A 21,863-nucleotide genomic window follows, 5' to 3' on the forward strand; every position below is an offset into this window, starting at 1 on the left:
CAGGGGGGGGGGGGGCTGTGTTTCCATAGGGCCCCACTCCTTGTGTTAAGGGGACACGGGGGGGGGGAGGTTTCGCATGGACTTTAATCCACATTCCTTCCTTCCCAGTCCAGCCTCCCTGACACAGGCATGGAAGCTAAGCTCCTGAAGCTCACAGGGTGATGTTCTCTGCCCCCCAGGGGTGTAGCAGGCCCCTGTATTTGTGGACATGTATGGGGAGCTTCAGCTGCTCCAGGGGCACTGCTGGGGGTGGGTGGGCACGAGGGCACAGACAGGGACCATGCTCTTCCCCCAACCCTTTTGTAAACAGGTGAGCAAAAGCGGAGCACTGGTTTTCAAAAGTGGCCCCCAGTTTTTGGTGCCTAGCTTGAGAAGTCTCCCAGGAGCTGAGCAGCCTCTGAGGGACCCCACTGGGGAGCTGCCAGCTGTGACACCCAGTGCCCAGAAGTGTCTGAAAATACAGGCCCTCACAGCTATGAGCACAAAGCGCCCCCAGTACTGCTGTGGGGCTGAAACGAGGGGTGCAGAGGCAGCTCTATCTCTCTGCCCCATCCATCCCCTTGGATCTGTCCCTGGCCCCCTCCCTGAGTCCCTGGGCAGAGTTAACACTCCTCAGCACCTCACACCCAGCCCCACTTTACACCAGGTGGGGATCTGGCCAGCCTTGACTCCAATGGAGCTGCAGTCGATTTACACCAGCTGGGGATCCGGCCTGCCTTGGCTCCAGTGGAGCTGTGTCCGACTGACACCAGCTGGGGATCCGTCCTGCCTTGGCTCCAATGGAGCAGTGTTCGACTGACACCAGCTGGGGATCCGACCTGCCTTGGCTCCAATGGAGCTGTGTTCGACTGACAGCAGCTGGGGATCCGGCCTGCCTTGGCTCCAATGGAGCTGTGTCTCACTGACACCAGCTGGGATCCGGCCTGCCTTGGCTCCAATGGAGCTGTGGCTGACTGACACCAGCTGGGGATCCGGCCTACCTTGGCTCCAATGGAGCTGTGTTCGACTGACACCAGCTGGGGATCCGGCCTGACTTGGCTCCAATGGAGCTGTGTCCGACTGACACCAGCTGGGGATCCGGCCTGCCTTGGCCCCAATGGAACTGTGTCCGACTGACACCAGCTGGGGATCCGGCCTGCCTTGGCTCCAATGGAGCTGTGTCCGACTGACACCAGCTGGGGATCCAGCCTGCCTTGGCTCCAATGGAGCTGTGTCCGACTGACACCAGCTGGGGATCCGGCTTACCTTGGCTCCAATGGAGCTGTGTCCGACTGACACCAGCTGGGGATCCGGCCTGCCTTGGCTCCAATGGAGCTGTGTTCGACTGACACCAGCTGGGGATCCGTCCTGCCTTGGCTCCAATGGAGCTGTGTCCGACTGACACCAGCTGGGGATCCGGCCTGCCTTGGCTCCAATGGAGCTGTGTCCGACTGACACCAGCTGGGGATCCGGCTTACCTTGGCTCCAATGGAGCTGTGTCCGACTGACACCAGCTGGGGATCCGGCCTGCCTTGGCTCCAATGGAGCTGTGTCCGACTGACACCAGCTGGGGATCCGGCCTGCCTTGGCTCCAATGGAGCTGTGTCCGACTGACACCAGCTGGGGATCCGTCCTGCCTTGGCTCCAATGGAGCTGTGTCCGACTGACACCAGCTGGGGATCCGTCCTGCCTTGGCTCCAATGGAGCTGTGTCCGACTGACACCAGCTGGGGATCCGGCTTACCTTGGCACAAATGGAGCTGTGTCCGACTGACACCAGCTGGGGATCCGGCCTGCCTTGGCTCCAATGAAGCTGTGTCCGACTGACACCAGCTGGGGATCCGGCCTGTCTTGGCTCCAATGGAGCTGTGTTCGACTGACACCAGCTGGGGATCCGTCCTGCCTTGGCTCCAATGGAGCTGTGTTCGACTGACACCAGCTGGGGATACGTCCTGCCTTGGTTCCAATGGAACTGTGTCCGACTGACACCAGCTGGGGATCCTGCCTGCCTTGGCTCCAATAGAGCTGTGTCTGAATAACACCAGCTGGGGATCCGGCCTGCCTTGGCTCCAATGGAGCTGTGTCCAACTGACACCAGCTGGGGATCCGGCCTGCCTTGGCTCCAATGGAGCTGTGGCTGACTGACACCACCTGGGGATCCGGCCTGCCTTGGCTCCAATGGAGCTGCGGCCGACTGACACCAGCTGGGGATCCGGCCTGCCTTGGCTCCAATGAAGCTGTGTCCGACTGACACCAGCTGGGGATCCGTCCTGCCTTGGCTCCAATGCAGCTGTGTCCGACTGACACCAGCTGGGGATCCGGCCTGCCTTGGCTCCAATGGAGCTGTGTCCGACTGACACCAGCTGGGGATCCGGCCTGCCTTGGCTCCAATGGAGCTGTGTCCGACTGACACCAGCTGGGGATCTGTCCAGCCTTGGCTCCAATGGAGCTCTGTTCGACTGACACCAGCTGGGGATCCGGCCTGCCTTGGCTCCAATGGAGCTGTGTCTGACTGACACCAGCTGGGGATCCAGCTTACCTTGGTTCCAATGGAGCTGTGTCCGACTGACACCAGCTGGGGATCCGGCCTGCCTTGGCTCCAATGAAACTGTGTTTGACTGACATCAGCTGGGGATCCGTCCTGCCTTGGCTCCAATGGAGCTGTGTTCGACTGACACCAGCTGGGGATCCGTCCTGCCTTGGTTCCAATGGAGCTGTGTCCGACTGACACCATCTGGGGATCCGTCCTGCCTTGGTTCCAATGGAGCTGTGTCCGACTGACACCATCTGGGGATCCGGCCTGCCTTGGCTCCAATGGAGCTGCGGCCGACTGACACCAGCTGGGGATTCGGCCTGCCTTGGCTCCAGTGGAGCTGCGGCTGACTGACACCAGCTGGAGATCCGGCCTGCCTTGGTTCCAGTGGAGCTGTGTCCGACTGACACCAGCTGGGGATCCGGCCTGCCTTGGCTCCAATGGAGCTGTGTCCGACTGACACCATCTGGGGGTCCGGCCTGCTTTGGCTCCAGTGGAGCTGCGGCCGGCTGACACCAGCTGGGGATCCGGCCTGCCTTGGCTCCAATGGAGCTGTGTCCAACTGACACCAGCTGGGGATCCGTCCTGCCTTGGCTCCAATGGAGCTGCGGCCGACTGACGCCAGCTGGGGATCCGGCCTGCCTTGGCTCCAATGGAGCTGTGTCCGACTGACGCCAGCTGGAATCCGGCCTGCCTTCGCTCCAATGGAGCTGTGTCCGACTGAAACCAGCTGGGGATCCAGCCTGCCTTGGCTCCAATGGAGCTGCAGTCGATTTACACCAGCTGGGGATCCGACCTGCCTTGGCTCCAATAGAGCTGCGGCCGACTTACACCAGCTGGGGATCCGGCCTGCCTTGGCTCCAATGGAAGTGTGTTCGACTGACATCAGCTGGGGATCCGTCCAGCCTTGGCTCCAGTGGAGCTGTGTCCGACTGACACCAGCTGGGGACCCGGCCTGCCTTGACTCCAATGGAGCTGTGTCCGACTGACACCAGCTGGGGATCCGTCCAGCCTTGGCTGCAGTGGAGCTGTGTCCGACTGACACCAGCTGGTTATCCGGCCTGCCTTGACTCCAATGGAGCTGTGTCCGACTGACACCAGCTGGGGATCCGTCCAGCCTTGACTCCAATGGAGCTGTGTTCGACTGACACCAGCTGGGGGTCCATCCTGCCTTGGCTCCAGTGGAGCTGTGTCCGACTGACACCAGCTGGGGATCCGTCCAGCCTTGGCTCCAATGGAGCTGTGTCCGACTGACACCAGCTGGGGATCCGGCCTGCCTTGGCTCCAATGGAGCTGTGTCCGACTGACACCAGCTGGGGATCCGGCCTGCCTTGGCTCCAATGGAGCTGTGTCTGCCTGACAGCAGCTGGGGATCCGACCTGCCTTGGCTCGAATGGAGCTGCGTCCGACTGAAACCAGCTGGGGGTCCGGCCTGCCTTGGCTCCAGTGGAGCTCCGGCTGACTGACACCAGCTGGGGATCCGTCCTGCCTTGGCTCCAATGGAGCTGCGGCCAACTGACACCAGTTGGGGATCCGGCCTGCCTTGGCTCCAATGGAGCTCCAGTCGATTTACACCAGCTGGAGATCCGGCCTGCCTTGGCTCCAATGGAGCTGCGGCCGACTGACACCAGCTGGGGATCTGACCTGCCTTGGCTTCAATGGAGCTGTGTCCGACTGACAGCAGCTGGGGATCCGGCCTGCCTTGGCTCCAATGGAGCTGTGTCTGACTGACACCAGCTGGGGATCCAGACTGCCTTGGCTCCAATGGAGCTGTGTCTGACTGACACCAGCTGGGGATCCGGCCTGCCTTGGCTCCAGTGGAGCTGTGGCTGACTGACACCAGCTGGGGATCCGTCCTGCCTTGGCTCCATTGGAGCTGCGGCCGACTGACACCATCTGGGGATCCGTCCTGCCTTGGCTCCAATGGAGCTGCGGTCGACTGACACCATCTGGGATCCGGCCTGCCTTGGCTCCAATGGAGCTGTGTCCGACTGACACCAGCTGGGGATCCGGCCTGCCTTGGCTCCAAAGGAGCTGTGTCTGACTGACACCAGCTGGGGATCCGGCTTGCCTTGGCTCCAGTGGAGCTGCGGCCGACTGACACCAGCTGGGGATCCGTCCTGCCTTGGTTCCAATGGAGCTGTGTCTGACTGACAGCAGCTGGGGATCCGGCCTGCCTTGGCTCCAGTGGAGCTCCAGTCGATTTACACCAGCTGGAGATCCGGCCTGCCTTGGCTCCAATGGAGCTGCGGCCAACTAACACCAGCTGGGGATCCGGCCTGCCTTGGCTCCAATGGAGCTGTGACCGACTGACACCAGAGCTGAGGATCCGGCCTGCCTTGGCTCCAATGGAGCTGTGTCCGACTGACACCATCTGGGGATCCGGCCTGCCTTGGCTCCAATGGAGCTGTGTCTGCCTGACAGCAGCTGGGGATCCGACCTGCCTTGGCTCGAATGGAGCTGCGTCCGACTGATACCAGCTGGGGATCCGGCCTGCCTTGGTTCCAATGGAGCTCCAGTCGATTTACACCAGCTGGAGATCCGGCCTGCCTTGGCTCCAATGGAGCTGCGGCCGACTGACGCCAGCTGGGGATCCGGCCTGCCTTGGCTCCAATGGAGCTGCGGCTGACTGACACCAGCTGGGAATCCGGCCTGCCTTGGTTCCAATGGAGCTCCAGTCGATTTACACCAGCTGGAGATCCGGCCTGCCTTGGCTCCAATGGAGCTGCGGCCGACTGACACCAGCTGGGGATCTGACCTGCCTTGGCTTCAATGGAGCTGTGTCCGACTGACAGCCGCTGGGGATCCGGCCTGCCTTGGCTCCAATGGAGCTGTGTCCGACTGACACAAGCTGGGGATCCGGCCTGCCTTGGCTCCAATGGAGCTGTGTCTGACTGACACCAGCTGGGGATCCAGACTGCCTTGGCTCCAATGGAGCTGTGTCTGACTGACACCAGCTGGGGATCCAGCCTGCCTTGGCTCCAGTGGAGCTGTGGCTGACTGACACCAGCTGGGGATCCGTCCTGCCTTGGCTCGAATGGAACTGTGTCCGACTGACAGCAGCTAGGGATCCGGCCTGCCTTAGCTCCATTGGAGCTGCGGCCGACTGACACCATCTGGGGATCCGGCCTGCCTTGGCTCCAATGGAGCTGCGGTCGACTGACACCATCTGGGATCCGGCCTGCCTTGGCTCCAATGGAGCTGTGTCTGACTGACACCAGCTGGGGATCCGGCCTGCCTTGGCTCCAATGGAGCTGCGGCTGACTGACACCAGCTGGGAATCCGGCCTGACTTGGCTCCAGTGGAGCTGCGGCCGACTGACACCAGCTGGGGATCCGTCCTGCCTTGGTTCCAATGGAGCTGTGTCTGACTGACAGCAGCTGGGGATCCGGCCTGCCTTGGCTCCAGTGGAGCTCCAATCAATTTACACCAGCTGGAGATCCGGCCTGCCTTGGCTCCAATGGAGCTGCGGCCAACTAACACCAGCTGGGGATCCGGCCTGCCTTGGCTCCAATGGAGCTGTGACCGACTGACACCAGAGCTGAGGATCCGGCCTGCCTTGGCTCCAATGGAGCTGTGTCCGACTGACACCAGCTGGGGATCCGGCCTGCCTTGGCTCCAATGGAGCTGTGGCCGACTGACACCAGCTGGGGATCTGACCTGCCTTGGCTTCAATGGAGCTGTGTCCGACTGACAGCCGCTGGGGATCCGGCCTGCCTTGGCTCCAATGGAGCTGTGTCCGACTGACACAAGCTGGGGATCCGGCCTGCCTTGGCTCCAATGGAGCTGTGTTTGACTGACACCAGCTGGGGATCCAGACTGCCTTGGCTCCAATGGAGCTGTGTCTGACTGACACCAGCTGGGGATCCAGCCTGCCTTGGCTCCAGTGGAGCTGTGGCTGACTGACACCAGCTGGGGATCCGTCCTGCCTTGGCTCGAATGGAACTGTGTCCGACTGACAGCAGCTAGGGATCCGGCCTGCCTTAGCTCCATTGGAGCTGCGGCCGACTGACACCATCTGGGGATCCGGCCTGCCTTGGCTCCAATGGAGCTGCGGTCGACTGACACCATCTGGGATCCGGCCTGCCTTGGCTCCAATGAGCTGTGTCTGACTGACACCAGCTGGGGATCCGGCCTGCCTTGGCTCCAATGGAGCTGCGGCTGACTGATACCAGCTGGGGATCCGTTCTGCCTTGGTTCCAATCGAGCTGTGTCTGACTGACAGCAGCTGGGGATCCGGCCTGCCTTGGTTCCAGTGGAGCTCCAATCGATTTACACCAGCTGGAGATCCGGCCTGCCTTGGCTCCAATGGAGCTGCGGCCAACTAACACCAGCTGGGGATCCGGCCTGCCTTGGCTCCAATGGAGCTGTGACCGACTGACACCAGAGCTGAGGATCCGGCCTGCCTTGGCTCCAATGGAGCTGTGTCCGACTGACACCAGCTGGGGATCCGGCCTGCCTTGGCTCCAATGGAGCTGTGACCGACTGACACCAGCTGGGGATCCAGCCTGCCTTGGCTCCAATGGAGCTGTGTCCGACTGACACCAGCTGGGGATCCAGCCTGCCTTGGGTCCAATGGAGCTGCGGCCGACTGACACCAGCTGAGGATCCGGCCTGCCTTGGCTGCAATGGAGCTGCGGCCGACTGACACCAGCTGGGGGATCTGACCTTATCTTTGTGTTTTAAGTCTGCTGCAGCCTGATGAGGAAGCAGCACCCCTGACTGTGGAAGGGGGCAAAGTGCCCTAGAGGAGACATTAAGGTCCAATGTTCTGCCCTGGCTCCTTTCTTGAGCTTTTCCTGGTGGGACTGGAGAAGTAGGGGGAGGGGACCCACTCGGGTGTGAAAAGGTCAGAACTGCACGTTCAAAGCCTTTTGGCTACAATGAAACAAATTTGGAGGGCAGCTGCTCCTGTGGGGGTGCAGGGAACCAGTGCATCTTAGCTAGGCAGACGGATTGCTCTGTGCTCTTAGCCAAGAGCTTCTAGGGGCGTAGCGTGGTGGGTCATGTTCCTGATGGGCTGCATCTGGGTGTGTAAACATCAGACAATCACAGACTCACATCTGGATGGGAGAGTAGGTGCAACTCATGCATAAATCCCACCTAGACAGGTGAGTAGGATACAGCACCAGCCCACATCTGGATTAGCAAGTAGGAGGCCAATGTGCAGTGGCATCAAAAAAGCAAACAGAATGTTGGGAATCATTAAGAAAGGGATAGATCAGGGGTCGGCAGCCTTTCAGAAGTGCTGTGCTGAGTCTTCCTTTATTCACTCTAATTTAAAGTTTCGCGTGCCAGTAATACATTTCAATGTTTTTAGAAGGTCTCTTTCTATAAGTCTATAATATAGAACTAAACTATTGTTGTATGTAAAGTAAATAAGGTTTTTAAAATGTTTAAGAAGCTTCATTTAAAAATAAATTAAAATCCAGAGCCCCCCTGGACCAGTGGCCAGGACCTGGGCAGTGTGATTGCCACTGAAAATCAGCTCACATGCCGCCTTCGGCACATGTGCCATAGGTTGCCTACCCTGGGATAGATAATAAGACAGAAGATACCATACTGCCTGTGTATAAATCCATGGTATGCCCACATCTTGAATACTGCGTGCAGATGTGGCTGCCCCATCTCAAAAAAAGACATACTGGAATTGGAAAAGGTTCAGAAAAGGGCAACAAAAATAATTAGGTGTTTAGAAAGGCTGCTGTATGAGGAGAGATTAGTAAGGCTGGGATTTTTCAGCTTGGAAAAGAGACAACTAAGGGGGGATATGATAGAGGTCTATAAAATCATGACTGGTGTGGAGAAAGTAAACAAGGAAGTGTTATTTACTCCTTCTTATCACATAAAAACTAGGGGCCACCAAATGAAATTAATAGGCAGCAAGTTTAAAACAAACAAAAGGAAGTATTTTTTCACAAAATGCACAGTCAACCTGTGGAACTCCTTGCCAGAGGATGTTGTGAAGGCCAAGACTATAACAAGGTTAAAAAAAAGAGCTAGGTAAGTTCATGGAGGATAGGTCCATCAATGGCTACTAGCCAGGATGGGCAGGGATGGTGTCCGTAGCCTCTGTTTGCCAGAAGCTGGAAATGGGTGGCTGGGAATAGATCACTTCATGATTGCCTGTTCTGTTAATTCCTTCTGAAGCACCTAGTATTGGCCACTGTGTCACATCTGGATGTATGAATAGGAATACACTCAAAAACCACATTTGAGTTGGTGATTATGATGCACAATCATGAACCCCAACTAGATTTGTGAACACGATACGATTGTGACTCACATTTGGGTTGGTTAATTGAGTGCAGGTGTAAACCACATCTGGATTGGTGATCATGACACAATCATCAACTACAGCTGGATAAAATAATAGGCTGTAATCACAAGCATCTAGATTTGTGCAAATTACATGGTTATAACATGATCCAGAGTCACATCTGGAGGTGCAAGTTAACCCATCTGGACTGGTTAATATGACACACTGACTAGAATACTCTGATGGTGCTGGGGAGAGTTCCTTTTTGCAGGTGGGGGAGATTTGGCCACCTCGCTGCTGCTGCATGCTCTATCTCAGACAGAATAATCAGGCAGGAGGTGTATTTGGAGCTGGCACAAACTAAAAGATTGATGAGGAAAGTCTAGCAATGTGTTCCCAGTGGGCAGGGGAAGGAGGCAGGGGAAGATTTTGTTCCAGGAATGATAGAGGGGAAATCTGTACCCAGACTAACTCGAACTGCTACTAGGGAATTGAGAACCCCACTTGAAGAACTTGAACCTCAAATACAAAATCTAGTTCTCCCCAACTGAAGAATCTCCACCCAGAAGATCCTACACCTCTACCAAGAACCTAAAATTCACACACAGCACCTATAAAATGGGATAGCTACTTCCCCATGAATAATCACAAACACCAGTGGGGAAAATGGCGCAGAATGAACCCAACACTTTTCTAGGGAACCTAGAATGCAGCAAGAGACTCTAGAGCACAGATGAACCTGACCATCTTGAACCCCAACAAGTAATCTATAACCTCAATGGAGAATCTAGAAACCCAATGGGAAATCTATATCCAGAAGTTCCCCAACGCTCTTCTATGGAACCTAGAACCATAATGGGAGAATTTATAGTCCCAGTGGAGAATCTTGAACCCAATGAGTAATACATATCCAGAAGAACACCAGTGACTAACCTAGAAACCCAGTGAGTAACCTAGAACATAGATGGAGAATCTAAGAAGCTGAAAATAGAGTAGGATTTGTTAGGCCAGGAGAGAGAAGTGACTGCATAGAAGCAGAAGTGTATAAAAGAACATAAGAACGGCCATACTGGGTCAGACCAAAGGTCCGTCTAGACCAGTATCCTGTCTACCAACAGTGGCCAATGCCAGGTGCCCCAGAGGGAGTGAACCTAACAGATAATTATCAAGTGGTCCCTCTCCTGCCATCCATCTCCACCCTCTGACACACAGAGGCTAGGGACATCATTCCTTACCCATCCTGGCTAATAGCCATTAATGGACTTAACTTCCATGAATTTATCCAGTTCTCTTTTAAACACTGTTATAGTCCTAGCCTTCACAACCTCCTCAGGCAAGGAGTTCCACAAGTTGACTATGCGCTGTGTGAAGAAGAACTTCCTTTTATTTGTTTTAAACATGCTGCCCATTAATTTCATTTGGTGGCACCTAGTTCTTGTATTATGAGAACAAGTAAATAACTTTTCCTTATCCACTTTCTCCACATCACTCATGATTTTGTAGACCTCTATCATATCCCCCCTTAATCTCCTCTTTTCCAAGCTGAAAAGTCCTAGCCTCTTTACTCTTTCCTCATATGGGACCCATTCCAAACCCCTAACCATTTTCGTTGCCCTTCTCTGGACCTTTTTTAATGCCAATATATCTTTTTTGAGATGAGGAGACCACATTTGTACGCAGTATTCAAGACGTGGGCGTACCATCGATTTATATAAGGACGATAATATATTCTCCATCTTATTCTCTATCCCCTTTCTAATTATTCCTAACATCATGTTTGCTTTTTTGACCGCTGTGGCACACTGCATGGACGTCTTTAGAGAACTATCCACTATGACTCCAGGATCTTTTTCCTGATTCATTGTAGCTAAATTAGCCCCCATCATATTGTATGTATAGCTGGGGTTATTTTTTCCAACGTGCATTACTTTACATTTATTCACATTAAATTTCATTTGTCATTTTGTTGTCCAATCACTTAGTTTTGTGAGATCTTTTTGAAGTTCTTCACTGTCTGCTTTGGTCTTAACTATCTTGAGCAGTTTAGTATCATCTGCAAACTTTGCCATCTCACTGTTTACCCCTTTCTCCAGATCATTTATGAATAAATTGAATAGGGCTGGTCCTAGGACTGACCCTTGGGGAACACCACTACTTACCCCTCTCCATTCTGATAATTTACCATTAATTCCTACCCTTTGTTCCCTGTCTTTTAGCCAGTTCTCAATCCATGAAAGGATCTTCCCTTTTATCCCATGACAGCTTAATGTACGTAAGAGCCTTTGGTGAGGGACCTTGTCAAAGGCTTTCTGGAAATCTAAGTACACTACGTCCACTGGATCCCCCTTGTCCACATGTTTGTTGATCCCTTCAAGGAACTGTAATAGATTAGTAAGACATGATTTCCCTTTACAGAAACCATGTTGACTTTTGTCCAACAAGTTATGTTCTTCTATGTGTCTGACAATTTTATTCTTTATTACTGTTTCAGCTAATTTGCCCGGTACTGACGTTAGACTTACCGGTCTGTAATTGCTGGGATCACCTCCAGAGCCCTTTTTAAATATTGGCGTTACATTAGCTAACTTCCAGTCATTGGGTACAGAAGCCGATTTAAAGGACAGATTACAAACCATAGTTAATAGTTCTGCAATTTCACATTTGAGTTCTTTCAGAACTCTTGGGTGAATACCATCTGGTCCTGGTGACTTGTTACTGTTAAGTTTATCAATTAATTCCAAAATCTCCTCTAGTGACACTTCAATCTGTGACAATTCCTCAGATTTGTCCCTACAAAAGCCGGCTCAGGTTTGGGAATCTCCCTAACATCCTCAGCCATGAAGACTGAAGCAAAGAACCCATTTAGTTTCTCTGCAATGACTTTATCATCTTTAAGTGCTCCTTTGTATCTCGATCATCAAGGGGCCCCACTGGTTGTTTAGCAGGCTTCCTGCTTCTGATGTTCTTAAAAAACATTTTATTACTTTTTGAGTTTTTGGCTAGCTGTTCTTCAAACTCTTCTGTGGCTTTTCTTATTACATTTTTACACTAAATTTGGCAGTGTTTATGCTCCTTTCTATTTACCTCACTAGGATTTGACTTCCGCTTTTTAAAAGATGCCCTTTTATCTCTCACTGCTTCTTTTACATGGTTGTTAAGCCACGGTGGCTCTTTTTTTAGTTCTTTTACTGTGTTTTTAGATTTGGGGTATACATTTAAGTTTGGCCTCTCTTATGGTGTGTTTGAAAAGCACCCATGCAGCTTGCAGGGATTTTACTCTAGTCACTGTACCTTTTAATTTCTGTTTAACTAACCCCCTCATTTTTTCATGGTTCCCCTTTTTGAAATTAAATGCCACAGAATTCGGCTGTTGAGATGTTCTTCCCACCACAGGGATGTTAAATGTTATTATATTATGGTCATTATTTCCAAGCTGTCCTGTTATAGTTACCTCTTGGACCAGCTCCTGCACTCCACTCAGGACTAAATTGAGAGTTGCCTCTCCCCTTGTGGGTTCTCGTACCAGCTTCTCCAAGAAGCAGTCATTTAAAGTATCTAGAAATTTTGTCTCTGCATTTCGTCCTGAGGTGACATGTTCCCAGTCAATATGGGGATAATTGAAATCCCCCACAATTATTGAGTTCTTAATTTTGATAGCCTCTCTAATTTCCCTTAGCATTTCATCATCACTATCACTGTCCTGGTCAGGTGGTCGATAATAGATCCCTAATGTTATATTTTTATTAGAGCATGACATTTCTATCCATAGAGATTCTATGGAACATATGGATTCACTTAAGATTTTTACTTCATTTGATTCTACATTTTCTTTCACATATGGTGCCACTCCCTCCCCCTCCCCACCAACCCTGCATGACCTGTTCTTTCCTTCTGATATATTTTGTACCCCGGAATGATTGTGTCCCATTGATTGTCCTCAGTCCACCAGGTTTCTGTGATGCCTATTATATCAATATCCTCCTTTATCACAAGGCACTCTAGTTCACCCATCTTATTATTTAGACTTCTAGCATTTATGTACAAGCACTTTAAAAATTTGTCCCTGTTTATTTGTCCGCCCTTTTCTGATGTGCCAGATTCTTTTTTATGTGACTGTTTCTCGTCTGATCTGCCCCTTACATTATCCTCTTCCATCCTCTGCTCCTGACTGTAACCTAGAGAATCTCTATCATCAGACTCTCCCCTAAGAGAAGTCTGTGTCCTATCCACATGCTCCTCTGCAGCAATCAGCTTTCCCCCATCTCCTAGTTTAAAAACTGCTCTGCAACCTTTTTAATGTTTAGTGCCAGCAGTTTGGTTCCACTTTGGTTTAGGTGGAGCCCATCTCTCCTGTATAGGCTCCTTCCATCCCAAGTTTCCCCAGTTCCTAATGAATCGAAACCCCTCCTCTCTACACCATTGTCTCATCCATGCATTGAGACTCTGAAGCTCTGCCTGCCTACCTGGTCCTGTGCGTGGAACTGGGAGCATTTCTGAGAATGCCACCATAGAGGTCCTGGATTTCAGTCTCTTCCCTAGCAGCCTAAATTTGGCTTCCAGGACATCTCTCCTACCCTTCCCTAGGTCATTGGTACCTATATGTACCACGACCACCAGCTCCTCCCCAGCACTACACATAAGTCTGTCTAGACACCTCGAGAGATCCGCAACCTTCGCACCAGGCAGGCAAGTCACCATACGGTTCTCCCGGTCATCACAAACCCAGCTATCTACGTTTCTAATGATCAAATCTCCCATTACTAACACCTGCCTTTTCCTAGCAACTGGAGTTCCCTCCCCCAGAGAGGTAACCTCAGTGTGAGAGGCAACCCCAGCACCATCTGGAAGGAGGGTCCCAACTATGGGAAGGTTTCCCTCTGCTCCCGTTGACTGTTCTGTTTCCCTGGGCCTTTCTTCATCCTCAACAGCACAGGGGCTGTCTGACCGGAGGTGGGACAATTCTACAGTGTCCCAGAAAGCCTCATCAACATACCTCTCTGCCTCCCTTAGCTCCTCCAGTTCCGCCACCCTGGCCTCCAAAGCCTGTACGCGGTCTGAGGGCCAGGAGCTCCTTGCACCGACTGCACACATACGCCACCCACCCATAGGGAAGGGAATCATACATGCTGCACTCAGCACAATAAACTGGAGGGCCTCCACTCTGCTGCTGGGCTTCTGCCTGCATGGTCTCCTGCAGCTACCTAGGTTAATGAAGGGTTTTGTTTAAATCAAGAAGTTTTGAACGTATTTTAATTTACAGGTTTTAAAAAATAGCAAGTGAACCCTGCCCCCTTCCCATTCCCCTTCCAAACTCCCTTGCAAAACTCTCTGTTAGCAGCCCCTGGTCTCTTGATCACTGCTTTATAAAGCCCTGGCCTTCCTGACAGCTCTGCCCCTTGACTAAGGCTCAGATATGAATGACGGCAGATATGAATGAACCACATAAGATGCCCAGATGAGGGCAGCATACCCTAAGCATTGAGCAGGGGTTGCTGTGCTTCTGGGCGAGACTGCAGTGGCTTTCAGCTCACGGTCAATGGGAATTGTTTGAAGTAGAATCAGTCCAGTGATGACTCAGATCTGTACAGAGCGTCTGTAGCACTGGGGAACATGCCCTGGAGTCTGACTCCTCTGTTAATTTCTACAGCATGTGTAAGGGCACGCCCCCCTCCCCCACACAGACTGTCCCATGATTGGGACCAGATCGCCACTGGTGCAAATCAGCATGACTCCAATTTACATCAATTGAGGAGTGCTCTGTTTCTCTCACTCTCCATCCATCCAGTCACATACACATCATTCTCTATCTATCTATCTATCTATCTATCTATCTATCTATCTATCTATCTATCTATCTATCTATCCATCCCCATCCACGCCCTCTATCTATCTATCTATCTATCTATCTATCTATCTATCTATCTATCTATCTATCTATCTATCTACGATCCACGGTCTGACAGACGCTTGTTTCAACATGCACTAAATGCCCCAGTAATAAGTATGTGGCTCAAACCAGACGCTCACTATGGTCTCACAACCCCTCACATGAAACAATGAACAAAAGATAAAAACACTCTGCCTGCCCTGGGCAAACACTTGTAACAAAGTGATCACTCCACATCTGACCTCTCAGGGCTTGTCCTCAAAGGAACCTGCACAGCACCTGCGAAAGACAAGCAGGTGAGCTTCAATTCCTGACTTTGTTACACACCAAAAATCATGGTCTTAATAAAGGCACCATCTTTATGGCTTGGTACAACAATTTGAACCCCACTAACCCTTCTTCTTTGTCCTTTGACTGCAGGGGTGTTAATGGGCTATGTCACCTCGAATGGGCTCAGAATATGTTCTGTTCTACCTTCTGTTCTACCTTCTGTTTCGCTGTGAGACGCTGACCTGAAGATGAGCTCTGTGTTGCTCAAAAGCTTTTCTTGGGCACCAAGAGAAGCTGGTCCAATCCAGGTTATTACCTTACCCACCTTCTCTCTCTCCCAATGCACAGCCATCAGCAGCCTCCCCATCTATTCTCACATGCAGCCATCCATCCAGCTCTCACTCATTCTTGCTGACCCATTCAGCCCATGGTCTTCATGCTGTGGTCAGTTTTAGTCTGGTGCTGGCTGCAGAGATACCCAGTTAGTCTCCAGAAGGGAGGCCATGACAGGGGATTGGAGGAACAGGGCCTTCTGCCTCTGGTTTCTTTGCTCTGATGGCTGAGTCACTTCCTGACTCGCTGCTCTTTCAGCTTTTCTGTGTCTCCTCCACACAGAGGGAGAGATTTCAACATGCACCTCAGGTGTCTCCTCCTTGCTGCTGCTCTAAGCGGCTTTTGGGGTAAGCATGGACTTGAGCTCCAATTTATTAGCCCCTCTCCTAAGAAGTTCCTCCCATCTGCTTTGGCCCTTCCCAGGTCTTTGCAGGGAATGGAATGTGCTGACTGAAAGCGCTGGGGGCTGGTTTTAATGCTGGGGAAATGCAGTTTGGTGGGGATCTCTCTTTGCTTTGTTTTTGGCCATTCCTTCACGGATCCCGGAACCTTTGCAGCGAAGAACCGAAGACCGAGCTAGAAAAGATCTCTGTATCCCCAATCTGCTACTGGCTGATCAGCCGTTAGCTTTTAGCAGCCAGTGAAGCATGAGACTTCCAAAGCTGCTAAAGGGAGTGGGATGGACAATTCCCATGAACAGTGGGGCCTGGTGGGGTCAGGCGCCTGACCAGCTTTTGTACTCTCAGCTCAATGCAGTGCTGGGCTTTGGGGAGCCCTGCTGGGATTGCATGCACCGATGCAGCTGATCCTGCCATTCTTCTGCCTTCCAGCTCAGGCCCTCAGTGACTCAGTGTTACAGGTGCCTACGGCGGTGATGTTGACAGACAGGCAGAGCACGACCCTGTGCTGTAACTTCTCTAGCAGCCGCTCCCAGCTGGATGTGTTTTGGTGCCGGCAGCACCAGGAGCAGCCTCTCCAGCTTATCATGCGTGTTAACAACTATGGGCAGGAGTTGTCCCAGAGTGGGCACTTCTGGGCAGCGTTGCATCCACAGAACAACATGGCTCCCCTCAGCATCCTGGGGGCTGCCCTGCAGGACAGTGAGGGTTACCCCTGTGCCCTGGCACCCACACTGGGCTGGGAGCTCAGTGTCCCTGCTCACAAAAGCCTGCCAGCCTCCCCATCCCGTGTTGGACTTGGGGCTCAGCTCAGCTCTCTCTGCAGGGCACAGGGAGGCCAGCCTCGTGATCTCCCCGAGATGACCAAGGTGTGTCCATGGACCAGGTGTGATTCACCCCCATGTGCAAGACAGACGACAGCTCCTTCCCTCTAGCCAGGCTTCCCTCTGAACTTTCCTGTCTTTGTGAGCGGTACTCTGCTGCACAGCTTCTGACTGTCTCACCCGACACTCACTGTCCATTCTTCCCGGGGCTTTACACAGTCTCTCTGTGGCTGTCAGTAGGAGACCCCCAATGGTTGTTTTGTTCCGGGTGTGATGGCCCAGACCATTGTGCATCAGCAACAGGGGCCAGTCACCGCCAAGGAAGGGGACGCCTTCCAGATCAATTGCACATACCAAACTGCCAACTTCTCCTGGGTCTCAGATGCTGGGCTGCCTCCTACCTGTGTGCTGTGAGAGACACGCTGACTCTAGAGGCTTCCTGAGCTGTGCAGTATCTGGAGCAGGTGTGTGGATGGTGGGGGAATGGGCTCCTCAGGTACCCTCTCCTGCTGAGAGCAGTTATCTCATGCTGCTGCGAACAGCACAGAAGTTACTGGATTCAGGCCCCTGCTCCGCCACAGACTTCCCAGGTGATCTTGGGCCAGCACTTAGCCTCAGTTCCCATCTGTCCAAAGGGGAAAACAGCCCGCCCCTGCCTCCCGGGAGGGAGGCTGGAAGGATCAATATGTGAAAGATTGGGAGATGCTTTGAGATCACCCAAAGTGCTATATGAGAGAAAGACGGCGGCATTATTAACGACAACTTGTGAAGGAACAGAAGGGCTGCCACTCCCAGCAATCATCTCACTCAGTCTCATGTCTATGACAGTGGCTGGCACCAGCTGCTTCTGGCTGTGTTCTTCTGCGCACTGAGTCCCACAGCCCTGCAGCCCTGGCCTTGCCTTGTGCGAGATCTTCCCCACCCAGCCCAGCCCAGCCCAGCCCCCTCCTCTGGACGTGATCTCCCCAACTCCCTCTGCCACAGCCCCAGCCCCATCCTGTCCTAGGGTGAAAACCTCCCCGCCCAGCCCCCTCCTCTGTGCATGATCCTCCCAACTCCCCACCCCAGCCCCATCCTGGTCCAGGGCGAGAAATTCCCTGCCCAGCCCCAGCCCCCTCCTCTGGGCATGATCCCCCCAACTCCCTCTGCCACAGCCCCATCCTGTCCCAGGGCGAGAACTTCCCTGCCCAGCCCCAGCCCCCTCCTCTGGGCATGATCCCCCCAACTCCCTCTGCCACAGCCCCAGCCCGTCCCAGGGCGAGAACCTCCCCGCCCAGCCCAGCCTCCTCTGTGCATGATCCTCCCAACTCCCCACCCCAGCTCCATGGCGAGAACCTTCCCACCCAGCCCAGCCTCCTCCTCTGTGCATGATCCCCCCAACTCCCTCTGCCACAGCCCCAGCCCCATCCTGTTCCAGGGCAAGAACCTCCCTGCCCAGCCCCAGCCCAGCCTCCTCCTCCTCTGTGCATGATCCCCCCAACTCCCTCTGCCACAGCCCCAGCCCCATCCTGTCCCAGGGCGAGAACCTCCCCACCCAGCCCCAGCCCCAGCCCCCTCCTCTGGGCATGATCCCCCCAACTTCCACTCACAGCCCCAGCCCCATCCTGTCCCAGGGCGAGAACCTTCCCACCAGCCCAGCCCCCTCCTCTGGGCATGATCCCTCCAACTCCCTCTGCCACAGCCCCATGCTGTCACAGGGCGAGAACTTCCCTGCCCAGCCCCAGCCCCCTCCTCTGGGCATGATCCCCCCAACTCCCTCTGCCACAGCCCCAGCCCGTCCCAGGGCGAGAACCTCCCCGCCCAGCCCAGCCTCCTCTGTGCATGATCCTCCCAACTCCCCACCCCAGCTCCATGGCGAGAACCTTCCCACCCAGCCCAGCCTCCTCCTCTGTGCATGATCCCCCCAACTCCCTCTGCCACAGCCCCAGCCCCATCCTGTCCCAGGGCGAGAACCTCCCCACCCAGCCCAGCCCCCTCCTCTGGGCATGATCCCCCCAACTCCCTCTGCCACAGCCCCAGCTCCATCCTGTTCCAGGGCAAGAACCTCCCTGCCCAGCCCCCTCCTCTGTGCATGGTCCCCCCAACTCCCTCTGCCACAGCCCCAGCCCCAGCCCCATCCTTTCCAGGGCAAGAACCTCCCTTCCCAGCCCCAGCCCAGCCTCCTCCTCCTCTGTGCATGGTCCCCCCAACTCCCTCTGCCACAGCCCCAGCCCCATCCTGTCCCAGGGCGAGAACCTCCCCACCCAGCCCCAGCCCCAGCCCCCTCCTCTGGGCATGATCCCCCCAACTTCCACTCACAGCCCCAGCCCCATCCTGTCCCAGGGCGAGAACCTTCCCACCAGCCCAGCCCCCTCCTCTGGGCATGATCCCCCCAACTCCCTCTGCCACAGCCCCATGCTGTCACAGGGCGAGAACTTCCCTGCCCAGCCCCAGCCCCCTCCTCTGGGCATGATCCCCCCAACTCCCTCTGCCACAGCCCCAGCCCGTCCCAGGGCGAGAACCTCCCCGCCCAGCCCAGCCTCCTCTGTGCATGATCCTCCCAACTCCCCACCCCAGCTCCATGGCGAGAACCTTCCCACCCAGCCCAGCCTCCTCCTCTGTGCATGATCCCCCCAACTCCCTCTGCCACAGCCCCAGCCCCATCCTGTCCCAGGGCGAGAACCTCCCCACCCAGCCCAGCCCCCTCCTCTGGGCATGATCCCCCCAACTCCCTCTGCCACAGCCCCAGCTCCATCCTGTTCCAGGGCAAGAACCTCCCTGCCCAGCCCCCTCCTCTGTGCATGGTCCCCCCAACTCCCTCTGCCACAGCCCCAGCCCCAGCCCCATCCTTTCCAGGGCAAGAACCTCCCTTCCCAGCCCCAGCCCAGCCTCCTCCTCCTCTGTGCATGGTCCCCCCAACTCCCTCTGCCACAGCCCCAGCCCCATCTTGTCCCAGGGCGAGAACCTCCCTGCCCAGCCCAGCCCAGCCTCCTCTGTGCATGACCCCCCAGCTCCCTCTGCCACAGCCCCAGCCCCAGCCCCAGCCCAGCCCCCTCCTCTGGGCATGATCCCCCCAACTCCCTCTGCCACAGCCCCAGCCCCATCCTGTCCCAGGGTGAAAACCTCCTCGCCCAGCCCCCTCCTCTGTGCATGACCCTCCCAACTCCCCACCCCAGCCCCATCCTGTCCCAGGGCGAGAACCTCCCTGCCCAGCCCAGCCCAGCCTCCTCTGTGCATGATCCTCCCAACTCCCCACCCCAGCCCCATCCTGTCCCAGGGCGAGAACCTTCCCACCCAGTCCCAGCCCCCTCCTCTGTGCATGATCCTCCCAACTTTCCCCCCGAGTTCCCTCCAGCCGCATCCCCAGCCCAATTCTGTCCCAGGGTGAGAACCTCCCAGCCCCAGCCCCCTCAGCCTCCTCCTCTGTGCATGATCCCTCCAACTTCCCTCCCAGACCCCTCCAGCCCCAGCCCCAGCCCCATTCTGTCCCAGAGTGAGGATTTCCCAATCCCAACCCCCCCGCCTCCCTGCAGCGACTGCTGTCTCAGGCGAGGATCTCTCAGCCACAACCCACTCCCCTTGTGGAAGACCCTCCTAGCTCAGCCCCCCACCCCCGCCCGCAGCTCTGAGAGCTCAGGGGTGGGATCATGGCTGTGTGATGGGACAGGACAGTCTCAGAGTTGCGCACTGGGGGGTGACGTTCGCACCTGAGCACCAGGCCCCACTGAAGGCCTAAGCACATGGAGGCCCTGGGAATGCAGCTAGCGAGCTAGAAGATAGAAGTTTTACAATTGCTGTATCTGTAACTGCATCGCTCTTGCTACCTCGGAGGAGATGAAAGGGGGCTGCTGTGCTGTTGCGACCAGCTCAGAAGGGAAAAGGCTGGTGGGTGGAGGGGAGGGGTGGCTAGGTGCTCTGTGCAGACAGGGTGTTTGCGGTTGCAGAGGCAGCTGGGTGGCAGGCATCAGTCACGGCTGGAAAGCACAGAACGCGAGCAGTGCTCTGAGCACTGCCATGAAGGAATTACTGCCTGTGCTGTCCCTACTCGGTGGGTAATATTCTCCGTCTCTTATCTTCATCAATCCTCTGGCTAGGTGTGAAAAATTGGGACGGGAGTGGGGGGTAACAGGCATCTATATAAGAAAAAGCCCCCATTATCGGGACTGTCCCTATACAAGTGGGACATCTGGTCACCCTGGCAGGATCCGTCAATTTATCCATCTGTCTTCCTGCTCTCTCTCCAGCGCAGCACTTCTGAGCACCTTTAGTATGGGTTAGAGGCGCTCATTCTTTGAGGTCAGTGTCACTGCACCCAGGTTTTCTCTATCCCTAGGCAATTTGTGCTTCACCGCCCAAGCGGCTGAGAGTCCTTCCCTCTCTCACTTTCTGCCTCTTTTCCTGCAGTGGCTCTGAGATGGGCCCTGGCCCAGGTTTTCCAGCCCTCTCAGCTCACGTATGTGGAAGGAGAAAGGCTCTTGATCCTATGCAGCCAAAATGCCACCTCCCATGACATGATGTCTTGGTACAAACAGCCCCAGCAGGGCCGGGGGGCACTGAGCTTTCTAGGGATTGGGCATGACGGCACCTCCACTGCTGGAGAATTCACCATGGCTGTGGACAAGGTCTCCCGCTCCACCAACCTCACCCGAGATGGAGCCAGCCTGAGCGATGCTGGCATCTACTACTGCGCAGTGAGAGACACAGTGAGGGGAACCCAGGTGCCAGCTGCACAGAAACCTGCAGCCTGGCTTCCTGCTGGGTCCTCCTGAGCCAGCCCAGCACTGGGTACCCCTCGCTTCACATTGAAGCGCCTCTTCTATTCAAAAGACTTTTTCAAAGTGCTTTAGAATCTGCATGCAGAATCAGATCTGCTGGAAAACTGCTAGGATAGATGGGAGGTTAATATACAGTGTGTGCGGGAAAGATGAGATCATTTGGACTAGAGGTTCCTGAGATATGACCTGGTCTTAAAATTCTCACTTTTATTTGAACAGAACTAGGGGATAAACAACAGGCCGGGAAATTCAAAGGGACTTGAGTGTCTAATTCCTTTAGGCACTCCAAGCCTGTGTGACTGGATATCTCCTGTTCTCAGCTAGTGCAGACAGGGTGCCAAGAACTAGCTTCAAAACCCAGTGATCTACAGCCAGACAGACTCTCTCAGCGGCGCAGGGCAGGGTCGGTTCTGCAAGCACCCACAGACTCAGCTCCCAGGAGGGCTGACTGGATCCTCTGCCTTCCTGCTACTTTACTGTGTGGTTTTAGTTCTTCTCCTGGGGAAGGGAATGGAGTGTAGTGGTTAAAATAGTGGGGCTGGGAGCTAGGATTCCTGGGTTCTGGGCGGGGAGTGGGGCCTAACTGGCTAGCATGGGGGTGTGGGAGGGTTGGAGAACCAGGACTCC

General features: G+C 54.6%; 1 gene segment (V, D, J or C); it reads left to right on the forward strand.

Moving 5' to 3' along the window:
- The first annotated feature begins 20,369 nt into the window (after window positions 1–20,369).
- Window positions 20,370–21,375, forward strand: LOC127031928 (T cell receptor alpha variable 4-like). The segment is given in 2 exon segments: window positions 20,370–20,509; window positions 20,866–21,375. Coding segments are annotated over 2 exon segments (399 nt in total).
- Window positions 21,376–21,863: the final 488 nt, after the last annotated feature.

The sequence above is a fragment of the Gopherus flavomarginatus genome, chromosome 11 (genome assembly GCF_025201925.1).
Source record: "Gopherus flavomarginatus isolate rGopFla2 chromosome 11, rGopFla2.mat.asm, whole genome shotgun sequence".
NCBI lineage: Eukaryota > Metazoa > Chordata > Testudines > Testudinidae > Gopherus > Gopherus flavomarginatus.